The sequence below is a fragment of the Amphiura filiformis genome, chromosome 1 (assembly GCF_039555335.1).
Source record: "Amphiura filiformis chromosome 1, Afil_fr2py, whole genome shotgun sequence".
In the NCBI taxonomy this organism is placed as follows: domain Eukaryota; kingdom Metazoa; phylum Echinodermata; class Ophiuroidea; order Amphilepidida; family Amphiuridae; genus Amphiura; species Amphiura filiformis.
In genome coordinates this window covers 84,453,342-84,470,836 of record NC_092628.1, presented here as the reverse complement: position 1 = coordinate 84,470,836, position 17,495 = coordinate 84,453,342, and the positions used below count along the sequence as shown (strand labels likewise).

The 17,495-nt window shown below is 37.7% G+C and overlaps 1 protein-coding gene across 1 annotated transcript in view; it reads right to left on the bottom strand.

Annotated features, from left to right (window-relative positions):
- The window catches only part of LOC140155319 (1,4-alpha-glucan-branching enzyme-like), a 33,614-nt gene extending 31,791 nt beyond the window's left edge, over positions 1-1,823 (bottom strand). The window contains exon 1 of the mRNA XM_072178114.1: positions 1,627-1,823. Coding sequence (XP_072034215.1) covers positions 1,627-1,739 — 113 coding nt within the window. The 5' untranslated portion in view covers positions 1,740-1,823. The remainder of the gene's footprint in view (positions 1-1,626) is intronic.
- Between the last annotated feature and the right edge of the window lie 15,672 nt (positions 1,824-17,495).

Genomic DNA, 17,495 nt, shown 5'->3' with positions numbered 1-17,495 from the left:
TCCCTCCTGAAACAAAAACAGCAGCTTAAGTTCAGTGCTTCAAGACTATGCTGCAAGATGTCACCAGCAACACCAAGTAATGCATGATGCGGAACTGCACATCAACAGCCACTATACTGGGGCGATTTGTGCAGCAACCACATCAAGATTAAATTTTGATAAATTTGACCTTTCTAGACAAGTTGACCAAACGTGTGTGAATAATATGATAAAGGACAGTAGTACATACATACAATGTGCAATGCTTTTGGTGTTTTGGGAGACTGAGGGATCCCAACCCGCGGATGACGGGTCCTATTCTGTAAGTGTAATATTCCTTCAACAATTCCTATTACGGTATGAGTCAAATACGTTGGACAGAGGACAATATAAGTTCCTTGTACTACCTACTCCGGCGAATAAATATTCCATGTTTAAGTTTTTGCTTTATTTTTCTGAAATATCCATTTGATCATAATATTGATCACCATGTAAAATTCTTTAAAGTGTAATTATATAAAACGTACATGCAAGTTATTGCCCATGTTTTGATGTTAGCATTGTACATTGTATTGATCATATTGATCTGCTAGTACAAGGAACTGGACAACATATACGTGTATGTAAAACCGTTACCATACGGGGAGTTGTTGATGGAATATTACAGTAAAGAATAAGACCCGTCACCTGTTGTTTGGGATCCCTAGCCCTCACAGTCTCCCTAAACATCAAAACACCAAAAGCGTTGCACATGTCTAGAAAAGTCAAATTTTGCCAAATTTAATCTCTGTGCAATCCTATGCAAGTCCCACATCACATCAATATCAGCGATTGTTTTTTTATTTGGCTGGTTCCCATAAGCGCCGTGACACAGCTAAAATAATTGAACGGGAATCAGGGATCATTAAAACATCAAGATTTCAAAATACGGATGACAGAAAACTTAATGGAGAGTGGTCCGAATTTTGATCCATACAAATTTACATGGTGAACTATAAATTGATCTGCTACAATGTATATCATGCATGTTACTTATTTTCTTGTTTATATTGATTTACTTTATTGCTGAAGTTAATTTTATTATAGTTTTGTATGCGACTGATTTGATTTATATGATTTGTTTGTATGTGATATATGTTACTCGAGAACTCTAGCTTCAAATTTGCACATGATAAATGCATTCGCTGCTAGAGTGTGTTGCTATCGTTTTTCGGTCGGACAGCGGTGCAATTTTTTGCACCGGTGGTTATTTATAATGTTAATCATAAAATATGGATGAAAGTTATCTCGATGAGTCAACTGTATCTTTTGAGCAAGATTTGCCTATTTTGGACAGTATAAAATTTTGCTGAAATGTAATTATAGCAACATTTTTGATGCAATCGCCCGTCCTGATCGGCTGTCTTTACTTCTGAACTTCCATTGCTTCACACGGTGTCATGCTTCTGCGAATCCGACTAGAGTAGACTAAGATTTTGAATGCAAAGGTCTCTAGCCTAGAATGTGAAGCTATCGGTGAGCTAGCAAGATATATGATAATAAAATATGAATGAATGAATGAATGAATGACCATTAGTTACATGATGATTACAAGCAAGGGTGTCGAATTTGGATGAATACTTCTGTCTTAAGTGAAGTTAAGCTTACCGTCTATGAAGCTCTTTGCTATGCTCTTTCAAGTACGGATCAAGCTCAAATAAGTTGCCAACATCAGGTATTACAACCTTGGTATGGTCAATAAACATGCCATTTACTGCCATGGTGTTTTCTTGTCAAATTTCTACACAGTAAGTCCACACGTCCACATCGAGAATTCTTGACTTTGCATGGACTAAACACAGCTCGTGATTCCTACGCACTTCAGCCGAGGCCCCTGGGAAAACCTGGGAAAATTGAATGTCAATGTCAATGAATGAATGAACTATCCATACACCCATTTATTTATTTATTTATTTATTTATTTATTTATTTATTTATTTATTTATTTATTTATTTATTTATTTATTTATTTATTTATTTATTTATTTATTTATTTATTTATTTATTTATTTATTTATTTATTTATTTATTTATTTATTTATTTATTTTATTTATTTATTTATTTATTTATTTATTTATTTATTTATTTATTTATTTATTTATTTATTTATTTATTTATTTATTTATTTATTTATTTTATTTATTTATTTATTTATATGAAAGCACAGCAAATTTAAGAGTGTGACGCTGATTCAAAAGCGTCAATTAAAATAAATAAATAAATAAATAAATAAATAAATAAATAAATAAATAAATACAATGTATATAAATTAATAAATGAATTAATTAGGTCTAATTAATTGCAAATTAATTAATTAACAATTGCCGATTGTTTTACTCAGCTGACTGATTTTTTTCAACCGTTCCGGGGACACTTCTTTTTAGGCCGACCACATCGAAAGTGGCATGCTGCTACTATTTGGTCTTCCCTGCCAGGGCACTCTCGTTCTTGTTCGTCGCTGTGTTCTTCTGTGTATCTTGACTTGCATCCTGTTCATCTACACACCTCACCCAAATGCAGCAAATGCTCCCCCTTCTTTTGTTGTTGTCATCGGGTATAAAAAGGGGGGTTAGTGGCGGCAGAAAAAAGGGGGTCTATTGACAGGCATATGGCGTGTGCCAATATATGCGAGTGTCCCAAAGCAATTTACAATACAAGACAGGACTTTTACAGGAAGTTTTTTGCTTGGCTACAAGCCAAGCAATATTATCATTCGTTTGCGACCTCGACCTTTGACCTGAAGTAGGAAACTAGTCTTGTTAACATGCATTTGCTTCATCCTCAGTAAAACAATGTTGTAGGATAATTATTAAAATTTAAGTTGTGGGTTTGCAGGAGGCTAAAGAGTAGCCTCACTCCCCCATGACTTAATTCATTTAGCTATATATTCAGCAGTGAACTCTTTGACTTGACCATGTTAACCCAGGGATGAAATAGCAACCTCCCAGGTAACCTTGTTTCCCTCATAAAGCAGTGGTCAGTAGTGATTGTGTTTTGACCTGAAGGATGATGAGTTTTAATGACTGTTTACAGGTGTAGGCCTACAATATAGCCTAACATGGAACTTGCTTGGGTTTCCAAGACAAATTTAACCAAATTCCAATAATTATTATATTGTCCTTGGACATGGAACAATTGACCAAGAACAATTTTGGTGGTTAATGAACTTTCGCATCACAGTATACATGGTATATTAAGAGAGTGTACTACCACAGTGTATTCATGTGTTTTACTTCCATGGTCTATGTTACTGCAAAATTCTTGATTTAATATGTGGCGTTTGTCAGTCATGTTTGACGTTTGGGAGAATGGATAGCTACTGTTTTATAGGTAGGGTATTTAGGTTGTGCGTTGGTAGTAGATTGTATACATGTAGGTATAGGTAAGGTATTTCATAGCACAGGCCATCTAGACTATATGGTCTATGTTTGTAGGTATATAGGCCTATGGCCTATAGGAAGGTAACAATGCATCTATAGGTCAGGTACTCCTAGATGGTAGTTGCTGTTGGAGCAGGTGTGTAAATTAAGGGCCAGTGCTGACTTGGACTAATTGGATCAGATCGTTTCATATAACCGAGTATAGGCCTACTGCAATATGAGTTCCTTAGTGTAGTGTAGTATGTTCTTTGTATTTATTTTTTGATATATTTCATTCAGTTTGGGTATTCCAAGGCCAAGCTCTCCCTTTAAAGGGATTTTTATTTAGACGTGCTGTGTGAATCCGAATTCGTTTCCAGAATATGAGAATCCCCACCCAAACCCATCAGTTATAGATGCAACATCTTTTTGAGAGTATTTGATGAAAAGGTTTTAAAATAAATTGTGATTTTTTTTGTTAATTCCATAATTCTTTGTCAATCACGGGAGTGAAGTTCGAGTACATTATTGTATCTAGCATGAATATGAGATGGTGTGAATCCTATCTTGAGGAGAGAGCTCAGGGGCTATTTTAACGTGCTTCCTGGCACGTTCGTGCAGTGAGATTAAAAATCCGTGCAGTGACAATTGAAAATCCGTGCTTAACATTATACAGTTAAGATGCTTGTAGAGCCTTTCTTACGCCAACTTTCAGGTAAAATATCAATATCTTCTCGCGCTTTTGAGGGCACTCAACACTTCATTGACACTTCAGCATTCCTTTTCTTGAAAACCATTTCATATGGCCTTATGCATATAAAAACAGTTTAGGAAGCGATATTTTAAAGTTCTTTTATACAAACCAAAAATATTACCGGTATTTGCCGAGTTTAGGAACCGCTACTTTACCTTAGAGCAGGCACGGACATGGGGTACCCCCTCCCCATGAAAGGGGTGAAGAAAAGGAGGACAACGAGTAGAAATGCGAAAGGAGAGAAAAAGGAAGAGAAAAGGGAGCAAAGAGACGAAGGGGCGGATCCGAATTTTACGGCAAATACGACCCTTTTAATCATGGGGGGGGTCTCTCAGATTCAGAAACTGTGCAAATGCGAGTCGTAGAAAATCGTAGAACAAACATCGTGTAAACAAACAACCCTTATTAATATTTTGACGACGTATAAACTCTTGTTTTGAATGAACATCATGAAAGTGCTGAAACCCCAAAGTACAAGCCTAAGTTAATAGATTACTATAATTATTTTGCTCAATATGTTGAATGAATAAATGAATAATAATAATACTATTATAAAAGAAACGAAGAACCTTGATCAAAATGTATGTGCATAAAAATGTACGTATTATGTTAAAATGGAAACTAAAACACAACATTAGATCACAATCTCACAAACACAAATCACAACAATAAATTATTTCATGATATGTTTACGATTCATCTGTTATATTGTACCGGTACTATAAACATCTCGCAAAATGCATGATATTGTACATAAATTTCAATCAAGCGATACATAAGTATTGATGTAATTTAATCATAACATATCTTGACGCATGAAAGAGTTTGTACTTTGTCTAAAAGTACAAAGTGTCTAACAAGAACTGTCTTTAAAAAAGACAACGCAGTTAAAAGGCTAAGCTAAGGGGTTAACTACTGTAGCTAAAACGTTAACAACTAATATCATAGCTATATGTCAGTGGGCCAACTTTAGTGAAAAAAAGGTTATGTCAATCTTATCGTGACTATTTCGAGGATTTCAATGTTCTACTGAACTATTTGAACTGGGTCGAAGTTTTATGGCATTTTCCCCAAAATGTCGAAATCTTGTGGTGCAAACAGCCAAAAGGTGTGATTCAGTATCAACTGGTAGCCTGCTGCAAATAACCCAGCACAGGTTTGGCATTTCTTCAGCACTTTGATTGGCGAGATTAGAACTCGCCCCGTTCACAAACCGCGACGCCTCTCGAACAGCGAGAATATCTTGCTTGGACATGATGGACCATCATACAATAAGGTATCAGAGTACAGCACAGAGCCTGTGCTAGGAGAGATATACCGTTTTCACAAACCTTTTAACAGACGCACCCCTACACATAAATTGACAGTGCTTTTGTACAATACACCTCTGGGTGTAATTGCAGTTGTTTAATCAATTGTTTCAAAGTGCTTCTCATAATGCGAAAAATGTTGCATGCATAATAGCTGTTTTTTATATCTGCCAAGCATTTCCACTTTCTTCCTTTGTATCATCTCTTGACTCCTGTTTGCACTCCTTTAATTATTAGGGGAAGATCCCGGGAGAAGATTAAGGTTTTGAAATGGAAAGGGGCTGAGAGCCCAATCATGTAAAAATCCTAGAAGAACATTTATTTGCACACATGTTGTCAAAATCGCCTAAAAATTCTTTAAACATTTTTAGAGGTGCCGAACTCCCACTGGAGTGGAAGGTCTAGGATTATTTTAACGCCACGTCGGCTATATTGTAAATTTGTGATATGGATAAAATATAGTGGCCGTTTTGGTTTCTAGTCAGACAACATGCATGTACACTTTTGTTAAAGCTATATTAGTGTGAAATATGGTGCACCAAAATTTAATCGGACCTTTATTTTGTCAACTTTTTCCAACTCAAACACCCCCTCTGTGGAGCAAGCGCGACGCCATGACACACCCCACCCACCTCACAACTTAACCCTTTGCGAACGACAGTGGTTTACAAAATCCGTCCGGAAATTAAATTACCATTTGTCGACGTGCAGTGACTTTCCCCACTAAAATAGCCCCTGCCCTGTTTAATGATAGCTTTATTGTTTGTGAAACTAGGAAATAGTCAAGAAGAACTTGCTATAAAATACACTTAAACTGAATCTTTTTTCCCGTAACTTACAATTTCTCTTTCAGCTTCATTGAAGGGCAAAAAGGTTAACTGGCCTAACTACAATCTACTGAATATAATTTGTTGAACATATCACATTGTAATACCGTTTGACAAACAACAATGTTACCTTCATACTAGGATGCCACTCACTGGTCTTTTCGTGTCATAATTTGTGACGTGTCATGTCAAAAGGAGACACTTTTGGGCAGGTTATCAATATTGAGGTTTTTACATATCTTAAATATATAGATATTTTGCTCCACAACGCCGTTTTCCCCAATGAAATCGGACATTCCTAAGCGAAGATATTGAGTTAGTAAGTTATGTTATTATAAAATTGAAAATTGAGATATCGGCCTTTAAAATATTATTATGTTGAGAATAGGATTTACCTTGAAAAATGTGTCAAAAATACAATATGCCAGTTATATTCCGGTCTGAAACTATCAGACAATATTTTAAACATTAATAACATCACAAATTTGCAACAAACCCAAATTGTAAAAAAATCACCCTCGGGCAGATTTTTGGCTATTTCTCCATTTGCGATCCTGCCCAAAAGTGTCTCCGTTTGACATGATACGTCACATTTGTTCCTATAGACCACTTGACATCACTGTTTATCAACAAAGGCGAGGGACTCGTTTATCGATATGCTCGAATGAGCCGCTACACTGTTCAATGGCTTTTCTGTACTATATGAAATGTGGCGGGCGATTTAAAATGCACGTGCCCTTAGCAGACTACGATGCGTACCCGAGAAAAAGAGATAGAGAAGCGACACTCTGTACAAACTGCCTATACCATGCTATACAGCAGTTGAAGACATGCAATTCGCAAGCGTCGTCGCCGGCCAAGTCTTACTACGAACGTGTAATGAGAAGATACCATAGAGTCCTACATAGAGATCTGAGGAAGAGACGGTCCGAATTAAACTAGTGATCTATAATTTATTAGAGAATCACATTTTTAGAGTATAAGTCCGCCCACCGCTGTCAATCATTCTAATGAACAAATGAAACAAGCTCTGGCATTCTGGCAATGACGTAATCCTAATTAATAATCACATTGTACATGTAACTGTCTGCTGTACTTCATGTCTTCCAACAAGTGCCGGAGTGTCGCCCCTGTGCGTACGCACACTGCAGGGCAACGAACAATGGAAATTGCCATAATGCGCGCGCATACTGCCGGGCAATGACGTCACATGCCAAGTCTATACCGATGACCGTGAAACAAGGGCAGGAAAGGGAGGTGATTGCCGACAAAAGTTTGAAGCGTTCTGGCTGTCAATTTTAAAAACATAACAAAAGATATTGATAGAGTTTAAACCGATACACACAACACATAACAAAAGATGGAAACTAAGGCAAACCATCGGTGACACCGACGAGTCGGTGTTTGGAAGATGATTCAGTAGATATTAATAGATTAATAGAACTGACAAAATCATCTTTCAAACCTGTGCAAAATTGAACAGGCTAAGGTTATGTCATTTTCTGTTATTGTTCCTAAAACCATAGATCATCTATGCTAAAACCAATGACCGTGAACCCATAGTGAAACAAAGGCAGATAATTATATTCCTTTAAGGCTAATATGACAGATAAACTTCTCTCTCACTTTCATATTCTACATAACAATCAATTGTTTTGCAAGCAGCATTCCACTGATCTTGCTTTTCTACCTCCTCTCTTGCTCTTAAACATCACCATGACCACACTAGCTCACACCTTCCTTGAGCTATGTAAATGATAATAAGAGTATAATAATGGGTAATTTTAATATATCATGACGGGTACATGCACTCATAGAAATTGTTCGTTGGCATTACTTAGTAAGTTGATGTAAGTCGTTGCGTCAACTTTCCGAGTTATGCCAACGCGTACAATTTTGAGTAATGCTGACTCGATATCATTATGTTGGTCGCACTCATTTGCACTTACTTTATTGAGTTGTTACAACTCAGAAAATGAAACTAGGTTAGCATAATTTTCTAGAGGTGTGCTATAATATACAAAATTTTGCACTGATTACAAAAATAAATATTTGAATACTGCTAATTGTGCAGAAAATGATCAAATTACGTGAATTAAGTAACGAAGTACCAAATTGGAATAACTCAAAACAATAAGTACCAGTAGCTTAATATGAACGAGTTACATCAACTTACATGTTGAGTTACAATAACTCAACTAATTGGGTCTTTGAACCTTGTTTATTTTTCTAAGTTCCCTGAACTTGAATTCAAAAGTTGGCATTACTTAAAAAGTTGACGCAACGACTTACATCAACTCTTTAAGTAATGCCAACAAAGTTGATTAGTTGACGGAACTTTTTGAGCTTTTTCAGCATTTTTTAAGTTCGGATAACTAAAATGAATTTTGTTTTGGCAACTTTTACACTATTTTTGAGTTGTCCAAACTTACTCCTTTTGAATTGCGCCAACAAGGCGAACAAGACATTTCTATGAGTGTGTAAGATAACAGAGATATGATGATGGACTTTTTGAATTCAAAAAGTTCTACCTCCGTCGTCATATCTCTGTTATCGTATGTTCCAGGAAGTTGAAACTACCCATGATTATACTCTTAAATCTTGGCTACAAAATAAAAGTTATATGATTAAAATGTGATTTTAGGTTGTTAAGATGTGTTGGTTCATCTGTGAAGTCAAATTTGGGCCAAAATGGTCATTTTGGGTCCAGATCTCCCAAAACGGGGTTTTGGCCCACTTCTTTTCGTTAAACGTAACCAAAAAAAACCTCTTGGGCCAAAATTCTGTTTTCATTAATTATTAAAAACTAGATAAAAATATCTAGGAGCCATTTTTTTTTTTTTTTTTTTTGGAATTTTGACCAACTTCACCAAAAATGTTAGAAATTTGGGCAAAAATCGGTCTTTTGTATGATTTGTTTTTTGTTTGGAAATGTGGCTATTATTCATTAGCATAGCCTACCTTCAATATACCACACACAAATTGGGACAATGACCAAGTGTATTGACTCAGAAATAATAATGCAAGGTGATGGTCCATGCATGGTTCCAAGTTCATGCATTATTAGTATTACATATTGCGTTGGTTCACTCACTGCCGGCAAATCTAGAAAGTTATAAATTTGCCTAAGTGCAAATTCAGATTTTCAATTCACAACAAAAATTAACAAAATAGACAAATTATACGCACTGTGCAATTTAATAGTCAAATAATTGTGAGTAGAAATCTTCCCATGCATGTGAATTAATTACAAACGTGAACGGTGGTCGATCAAAAAGGGGTTTTAGGGGTATTATATTATTAAATTGTTTTTGTGTTCACTGTTCAGAAGTATGTTGAATTTGAATCGACTCTGTGACAATATTTGGTGTTTGGGGCAAATGGACGTAGCTTGCTAAATAATCAACATTCTCATCTTGACAATTTTGTCCGACTACCAACAATAAAATTCCATATAAGACACACGGGATACCAATTGCTAAAGTCATAACAGTAAATCCGAAGTAATTGTACAAAGGTATACTTATTATTGGCCCAATAAAATTGGGCAAACCCATCCCAATATTGGCGATGCTCATGACTTTGCTCCTTGGGACATTATCTATCGTCTCCGCTAATGTTGACATGATTCGCATCCCTACATACCTTGTGGAACAAGCAAAGAAAATATATATACCAATATAAACTGAAACTACAATAGGAGAGTTTGCTGTCCATATACAAGCGATTGGAACGCCACAAAATGCTAAATTAATGGAGATGAATTTCCAAAGATATTGAGGGAAACTAATCACAAACCACGCTGCAAAAATATTAGCTACAAGGACGCTGATGGCCCCTGCGCTTAAGACGAGTCCTACTTCGGAAGGTCCACTATGGAAATTGTCATACATCCATACTGTCAAACACGTTTCTAAACATTTACGTGGAAGCCAACCCACTAGCATCGTTCCCGAAAGTACCAAGATTTTGGGATGATTTAGCACCTTTTCGAAGCATTTTGCCTTTCTTTGATCCAAAATGTCTTGCTCTTCTTCGTTATCGAAGTGGCTACTGTTGTTTTTGTCAAAAACATCTTGTCTATTTGCTTCATGGATCATAACGTAAACTGACCAAGAAGTTGCAAAAATCAGGATAAGTTGTAAGGGAAGAAACAATGTCAAAAAACATAACAGTTGTCCGGCATGCTCATACAGAATTCCTACTATAGCAGGCCCGATGAATGAAAACACATTCGTAGTCATTGCCATTCCTAAAGCAGTTTTACCACTGTCGCTATCAGGTGGGTACAGCTTATTTAGCTTGGCGAATGCATTCGGCGTATTAAAAGCACCAGCAATACCCATCAATAAATTGGCGCTGAAAAGCGCAGAAAAATTCGAGAAGAACGCAAATAATAACGTCGTTACCACCGACGTTGATAATCCAAGTAATAAAGCGAAATCATACCCTGCTTTGTCGCCAAAATAACCAGACAGAGGGGAAAATGCCACATTTGTAATCGGTGATATCAGCAAAAATGCTGCGATGAATCCGGATAATTTCAGAGTGTTGGAAGAGCCTTCTTCTCTGCACTCTTCGCAAGATGGGTAGTAATCTCCCAAGGTAACTGTGCCATTGGGGTAAGTTGCATATCCAGCAGATGATATAAAAGGTTCGTGTGTATCCAGTATTTGTGTCGCATTCGGCATTGATGCATAAACACATGTGTCGTTACAGTGCTGTCCAGTTGTTGCCCAGTCCCACTGAGTTATTAAAGGTGCAATCATAGCATGAATGATCTTCTCAAGTGTCAGGATTCCTAAGCAGGATATCAGCTGCGTTTGTATGGTAAACATGATGAGGAGAGTTGTGACAGGCTGTGATTGAATCGGATTGAACGTTACGTGCAGCATAACATACTCTATGCTTCTGCAAATTATGAATGGAGATATTAATACATTTTGTGAGTGAACTGACTCGTTAAATCATAGACTCTTCAATATTTTGACGACGTATAAACTCTTGTTTTGAATGAACATCATGAAAGTGCTGAAACCCCAAAGTACAAGCCTAAGTTAATAGATTACTATAATTATTTTGCTCAATATGTTGAATGAATAAATGAATAATAATAATACTATTATAAAAGAAACGAAGAACCTTGATCAAAATGTATGTGCATAAAAATTTACGTATTATGTTAAAATGGAAACTAAAACACAACATTAGATCACAATCTCACAAACACAAATCACAATAATAAATTATTTCATGATATGTTTACGATTCATCTGTTATATTGTACCGGTACTATAAACATCTCGCAAAATGCATGATATTGTACATAAATTTCAATCAAGCGATACATAAGTATTGATGTAATTTAATCATAACATATCTTGACGCATGAAAGAGTTTGTACTTTGTCTAAAAGTACAAAGTGTCTAACAAGAACTGTCTTTAAAAAAGACAACGCAGTTAAAAGGCTAAGCTAAGGGGTTAACTACTGTAGCTAAAACGTTAACAACTAATATCATAGCTATATGTCAGTGGGCCAACTTTAGTGAAAAAAAGGTTATGTCAATCTTATCGTGACTATTTCGAGGATTTCAATGTTCTACTGAACTATTGAACTGGGTCGAAGTTTTATGGCATTTTCCCCAAAATGTCGAAATCTTGTGGTGCAAACAGCCAAAAGGTGTATTATACTGTGATTCAGTATCAACTGGTAGCCTGCTGCAAATAACCCAGCACAGGTTTGGCATTTCTTCAGCACTTTGATTGGCGAGATTAGAACTCGCCCCGTTCACAAACCGCGACGCCTCTCGAACAGCGAGAATATCTTGCTTGGACATGATGGACCATCATACAATAAGGTATCAGAGTACAGCACAGAGCCTGTGCTAGGAGAGATATACCGTTTTCACAAATCATTTAACAGACGCACCCCTACACATACATTGACAGTGCTTTTATACAATACACCTCTGGGTGTAATTGCAGTTGTTTAATCAATTGTTTCAAAGTGCTTCTCATAATGCGAAAAATGTTGCATGCATAATCGCTGTTTTTTATATCTGCCAAGCAGGGTGCGGCGAAATTATGTAAATTTTTTCTATATGTAGATTTTTCCTCTTTTTGTCTCTTTTCCTTCTTCTTCTATTTCCACTTTTTTCCTTTGTATCATCTCTTGACTAGACAAGACACAAGGTATAATTATTAGGGGAAGATCCCGGGAGAAGATTAAGGTTTTGAAATGGAAAGGGGCTGAGAGCCCAATCATGTAAAAATCCTAGAAGAACATTTATTTGCACATATGTTGTCAAAATCGCCTAAAAATTCTTTAAACATTTTTAGAGGTGCCGAACTCCCACTGGACCATCATACAATAAGGTATCAGAGTACAGCACAGAGCCTGTGCTAGGAGAGATATACCGTTTTCACAAACCTTTTAACAGACGCACCCCTACACATAAATTGACAGTGCTTTTGTACAATACACCTCTGGGTGTAATTGCAGTTGTTTAATCAATTGTTTCAAAGTGCTTCTCATAATGCGAAAAATGTTGCATGCATAATAGCTGTTTTTTATATCTGCCAAGCATTTCCACTTTCTTCCTTTGTATCATCTCTTGACTCCTGTTTGCACTCCTTTAATTATTAGGGGAAGATCCCGGGAGAAGATTAAGGTTTTGAAATGGAAAGGGGCTGAGAGCCCAATCATGTAAAAATCCTAGAAGAACATTTATTTGCACACATGTTGTCAAAATCGCCTAAAATTCTTTAAACATTTTTAGAGGTGCCGAACTCCCACTGGAGTGGAAGGTCTAGGATTATTTTAACGCCACGTCGGCTATATTGTAAATTTGTGATATGGATAAAATATAGTGGCCGTTTTGGTTTCTAGTCAGACAACATGCATGTACACTTTTTGTTAAAGCTATATTAGTGTGAAATATGGTGCACCAAAATTTAATCGGACCTTTATTTTGTCAACTTTTTCCAACTCAAACACCCCCTCTGTGGAGCAAGCGCGACGCCATGACACACCCCCACCACCTGACAACTTAACCCTTTGTGAACGACAGTGGTTTACAAAATCCGTCCGAAAATTAAATTACCATTTGTCGACGTGCAGTGACTTTTCCCCACTAAAATAGCCCATGAGAGAGCTCAGTGTGTCCGTGTAGGCGAATCATCTTCGAATATTGTACACCTGAACTATTCTGTGCCTCAGGGTTCAGTGCTAGGCCCGCAGTGGTTTGTCATATATACTTCTCCTCTTCGCAATATAATCCTGAAACATGGACTTGAATTTCAAGTATATGCTGATGACACCCAATTGTACTCTGCTTTTGACCCAAACCAAGAGGCTGCCAACAACTGTATTTCTCGAATGGAAGCATGTGTTGAAGATATTGGTCATTGGATGAAAGACAACTACCTGAAACTTAATGACAATAAAACGGAGTTCATACTCATTTGTTCTAAACATAATCTCAGTAAGATCACCATACCACACATAGAAATTGGTGATTCAACTATTGCTCCCCGTTTCACAAGTTCGCAATCTTGGTGTTATTATTGCTAGTACAATGACTCTGGTTCCTCATATCTCATCTGTTATCAAATCTGCCTCTTTTCAACTCAGAAACCTTGGCAAGATTCGAAGATACCTAAGCCCACAAGCCACTGAACAATTGGTCCATGCTTTTGTATCATCTCGCTTGGACATGGGTAATGCCATTCTGTTTGGACTTCCAAAAGATCAGATTCACAGACTGCAACTCAAACAAAATTCCGCTGCTAGACTGGTCACACGCACAAAACCTTCTAAACACATCTCTCCTGTTTTGTTTGACTTACACTGGCTCCCTGTTAACTTCCGGCTTAAATACAAACTTAGTGTTGTCAATGGAATTGCTCCCCATATATGAACTTCTTGAATTTTACAACCCTTCTCGCCCCGGTCTCCGTTCTGCAAATAAAACTCTCCTTGTTCAACCAAAATCATCTCGGTCATAGGGTGATCGCGCCTTCTCTGTGGCAGCCCCTCGCATATGGAACAGTCTCCCCAATTTTATACGCAGTTGCTCGTCAATCAAGTCATTCAAATCCTCACTCAAGAAATATTTTTTCGAGCTTGCTTATGAGCTGGATTAATTTGTAGTATACTTTGTTATTTTTTACTTCATGTTTCTTGAAATGTTCTATTGTTGATTGCATTTGTTCCTTGTTTCCATTTTTCCTGCTAGTATATTTTGTTTTTGCTCTGTATGCGCCTCGAGCGTTTATTGCGGATCTGCGCGCTTTACAAGTGAAAGTGTACATATTATTATCTATGCCCGTGCAACGGGGCATAGATATTGTATTTGTTGTGTTTAGTCTTCGCCTTCTCCTTCTCCTCCTTCTCCTTCTCCTCCTTCTCAAGATCAGTCCTTTGCCCTCCTCTAGCTCAAGAACTAAAGTAGACTCGGGGCCCATACTTGGTACAATGATGGCCCATGACCCCTAGAAACATCCTAGGGTACCCCCGACCCCAGAGGTCAAAGGTCATGGGCTACAGGGGGCAATATGGGTAAAATGTCAAACAGCTCTAGCTCAAAAACTATAGCGCCCTCAGGGTTCATACTTGGTACAATGATGGCCTATGACCCTAGAAGTATGCTATGCTAGCCGCAACCCCAGAGGTCAAAGTTCATATGCTTTAAAAAGCAGAATAGGTACGACCGGTTAACACAGTGTATCGCAATAGGTGGTATTTTGGTAGCTACCTGTATTTGCAATGATGAAGGCTTCAAATATACGTCAAGACGTACAATGGGGTTAAGAGGTTAACCGCTTAAAGGGACACAATGTTGTGGGATTAAAGGGGTATTCTCCAGTCTGGTGGTGTTTCAGAGAGAGTGAGGGTCTGATGGAGTATAAGAGAGAGTGATGGCTTGGTGGGGTATTAGAGAGAGTTTGGGCCAGCCTGGTGGTGTTTTAGAGCGAGTGAGTGTCTGGTGGATTATAAGAGAGAGTGAGGGTCTGGTGAGGTATTAGAGAGAGTGTGCGCCAATCTGGGGGTGTTTTAGAGCTAGTGAGTGTCTGGTGGAGTATAAGAGCGAGTGTTGGCTGGGTGGGGTATTAGAGAGAGTTGGGGTCAGCCTGGTGGTGTTTTAGAGCGAGTGAGTGTCTGGTGGAGTATAAGAGAGAGTGAAGGCTTGGTGGGGTATTAGAGAGAGTATGGGTCAGCCTGTTGGTGTTTTAGAGCGAGTGAGTGTCTGGTGGAGTATAAGAGAGAGTGAAGGCTTGGTGGTGTATTAGAGAGAGTATGGGTCAGCCTGTTGGTGTTTTAGAGCGAGTGAGTGTCTGGTGGAGTATAAGAGAGAGTGATGGCTGGGTGGGGTATTAGAGAGAGTTTGGGTCAGCCTGGTGGTGTTTTAGAGCGAGTGAGTGTCTGGTGGCGTATAAGAGAGAGTGAGGGTCTGGTGGGGTATTAGAAAGAGTGTATGCCAGTGTGGTGGTGTTTTAGAGCTAGTGAGTGTCTGGTGGAGTATAAGAGAGAGTGATGGCTTGGTGGGGTATTAGAGAGAGTATGGGTCAGCCTGGTGGTGTTTTAGAGCGAGTGAGTGTCTGGTGGCGTATAAGAGAGAGGGTCTGGTGGGGTATTAGAGAGAATGTGGTCCAGTCTGGTGGTGTTTTAGAGAGATGAGGTATAAGAGAGAGTGAAGGCTTGGTAGGGTATTAGAGAGAGTATGGGTCAGCCTGGTGGTGTTTTAGATCGTGTGAGTGTCTGGTGGAGTATAAGAGAGAGTGGGGGTCTGGTGGGGCATTAGAGAGAGTATGGGTCAGCCTGATGGTGTTTTAGAGCGAGTGAGTGTCTGGTGGAGTATAAGAGAGAGTGAGGGTCTGGTGGGGTATTAGAGAGAGTGTGGTCCAGTCTGGTGGTGTTTTAGAGCGAGTGAGTGTCTGGTGGAGTATAAGAGAGTGATGGTCTGGTGGGGTGTTAGAGAGAGTGTGGGCCACGGGCATAGATATTCGTGTTTGGTCAAACACAACTGTGGTTTCTAGTTATTATTATTATTATTATAGCGATGATTGTAATTCATTTATGCATATAAAACATTTAGCACTTTTGAATGACATGCCGACGCGTCGACATGTCATTCAAAAGTGCTATAAAACATTTAATGCTGATGGTAATCGGATAAATCTCATTGAATAATGTGTGGACAAAGTGATTTTCGACCCATTGACGTAAAACTGCTGCCATTTTGTTAATTTAGCTTCTTTGTCTCTCATTTTTTCACCATATATTCTAAAACAAATTTATATTTAAAATATGTAATAATATTTGGAATAACTGCTCTAAACTCCTAGAAATTAAGCTTTCAAATTAGGTTCTTTTCATTAGAAAAAGTTCAAGGTGTGGTTCAAGGACATCTCCCTTTTAGCGTGTGTGGTGAATGTATACGTAAAAATCAGACACTCATCGGTATAGGCTAACTGCACGTATCCACTCCTTTCGAAAGCCGTATCTTGCTAAATAAATGTATTCATTAGGCCAAAATATCACAATTAATATTGAATTGAATATGTTATCTTCATATTACATGCAAAAAAAATAAAAACTTAAAAAAACTTAAAAACCGATACACGTACCTGATGTAATTTCAACCAAGAATTTCACTGTGATTTAAGGCCCGATAATGCCATTAACAATACATGGCACGATGCGTTCAGCGCCGGCATGTGCAAAAGGCTGTGTGCTACCGTTAATCGTACAGTAGCTTACAGTTCATTCATAAAAATATCAAACTCACTCGATAGTATGAACCATAAATTATATTTGAGCCAAATTTTGACATCATTGAGGTATTTTTCCTGTATAATGTACCATGCAATATTTATATAATACTGAATGGCTTTGAGTGTGATACAAGAATATATTGCACGAGATAGAAAAGATATTGCATGACATGGGGAGAAATGTTGATCAGAATCCAAGGAAATTTTGGAGAGTTGTACAGTACAGAGAAAACGATGTGGCAACAATGGCGTTGCCCCTTTGTATCAAGATGGAATCACCTGAATAAGCAATTTACATCAGTTTACACAAAGAAAGATACCAATAATCTACCTGATCTTCATCACCTTACCCTAAATTGCCTGACATCACCATTGACTGTGAAGGTGTTCTGAAACTTCTTCAATATCTGAAGCCGCACAAAGCTGCTGGCCCTGATAACATCCCAACCA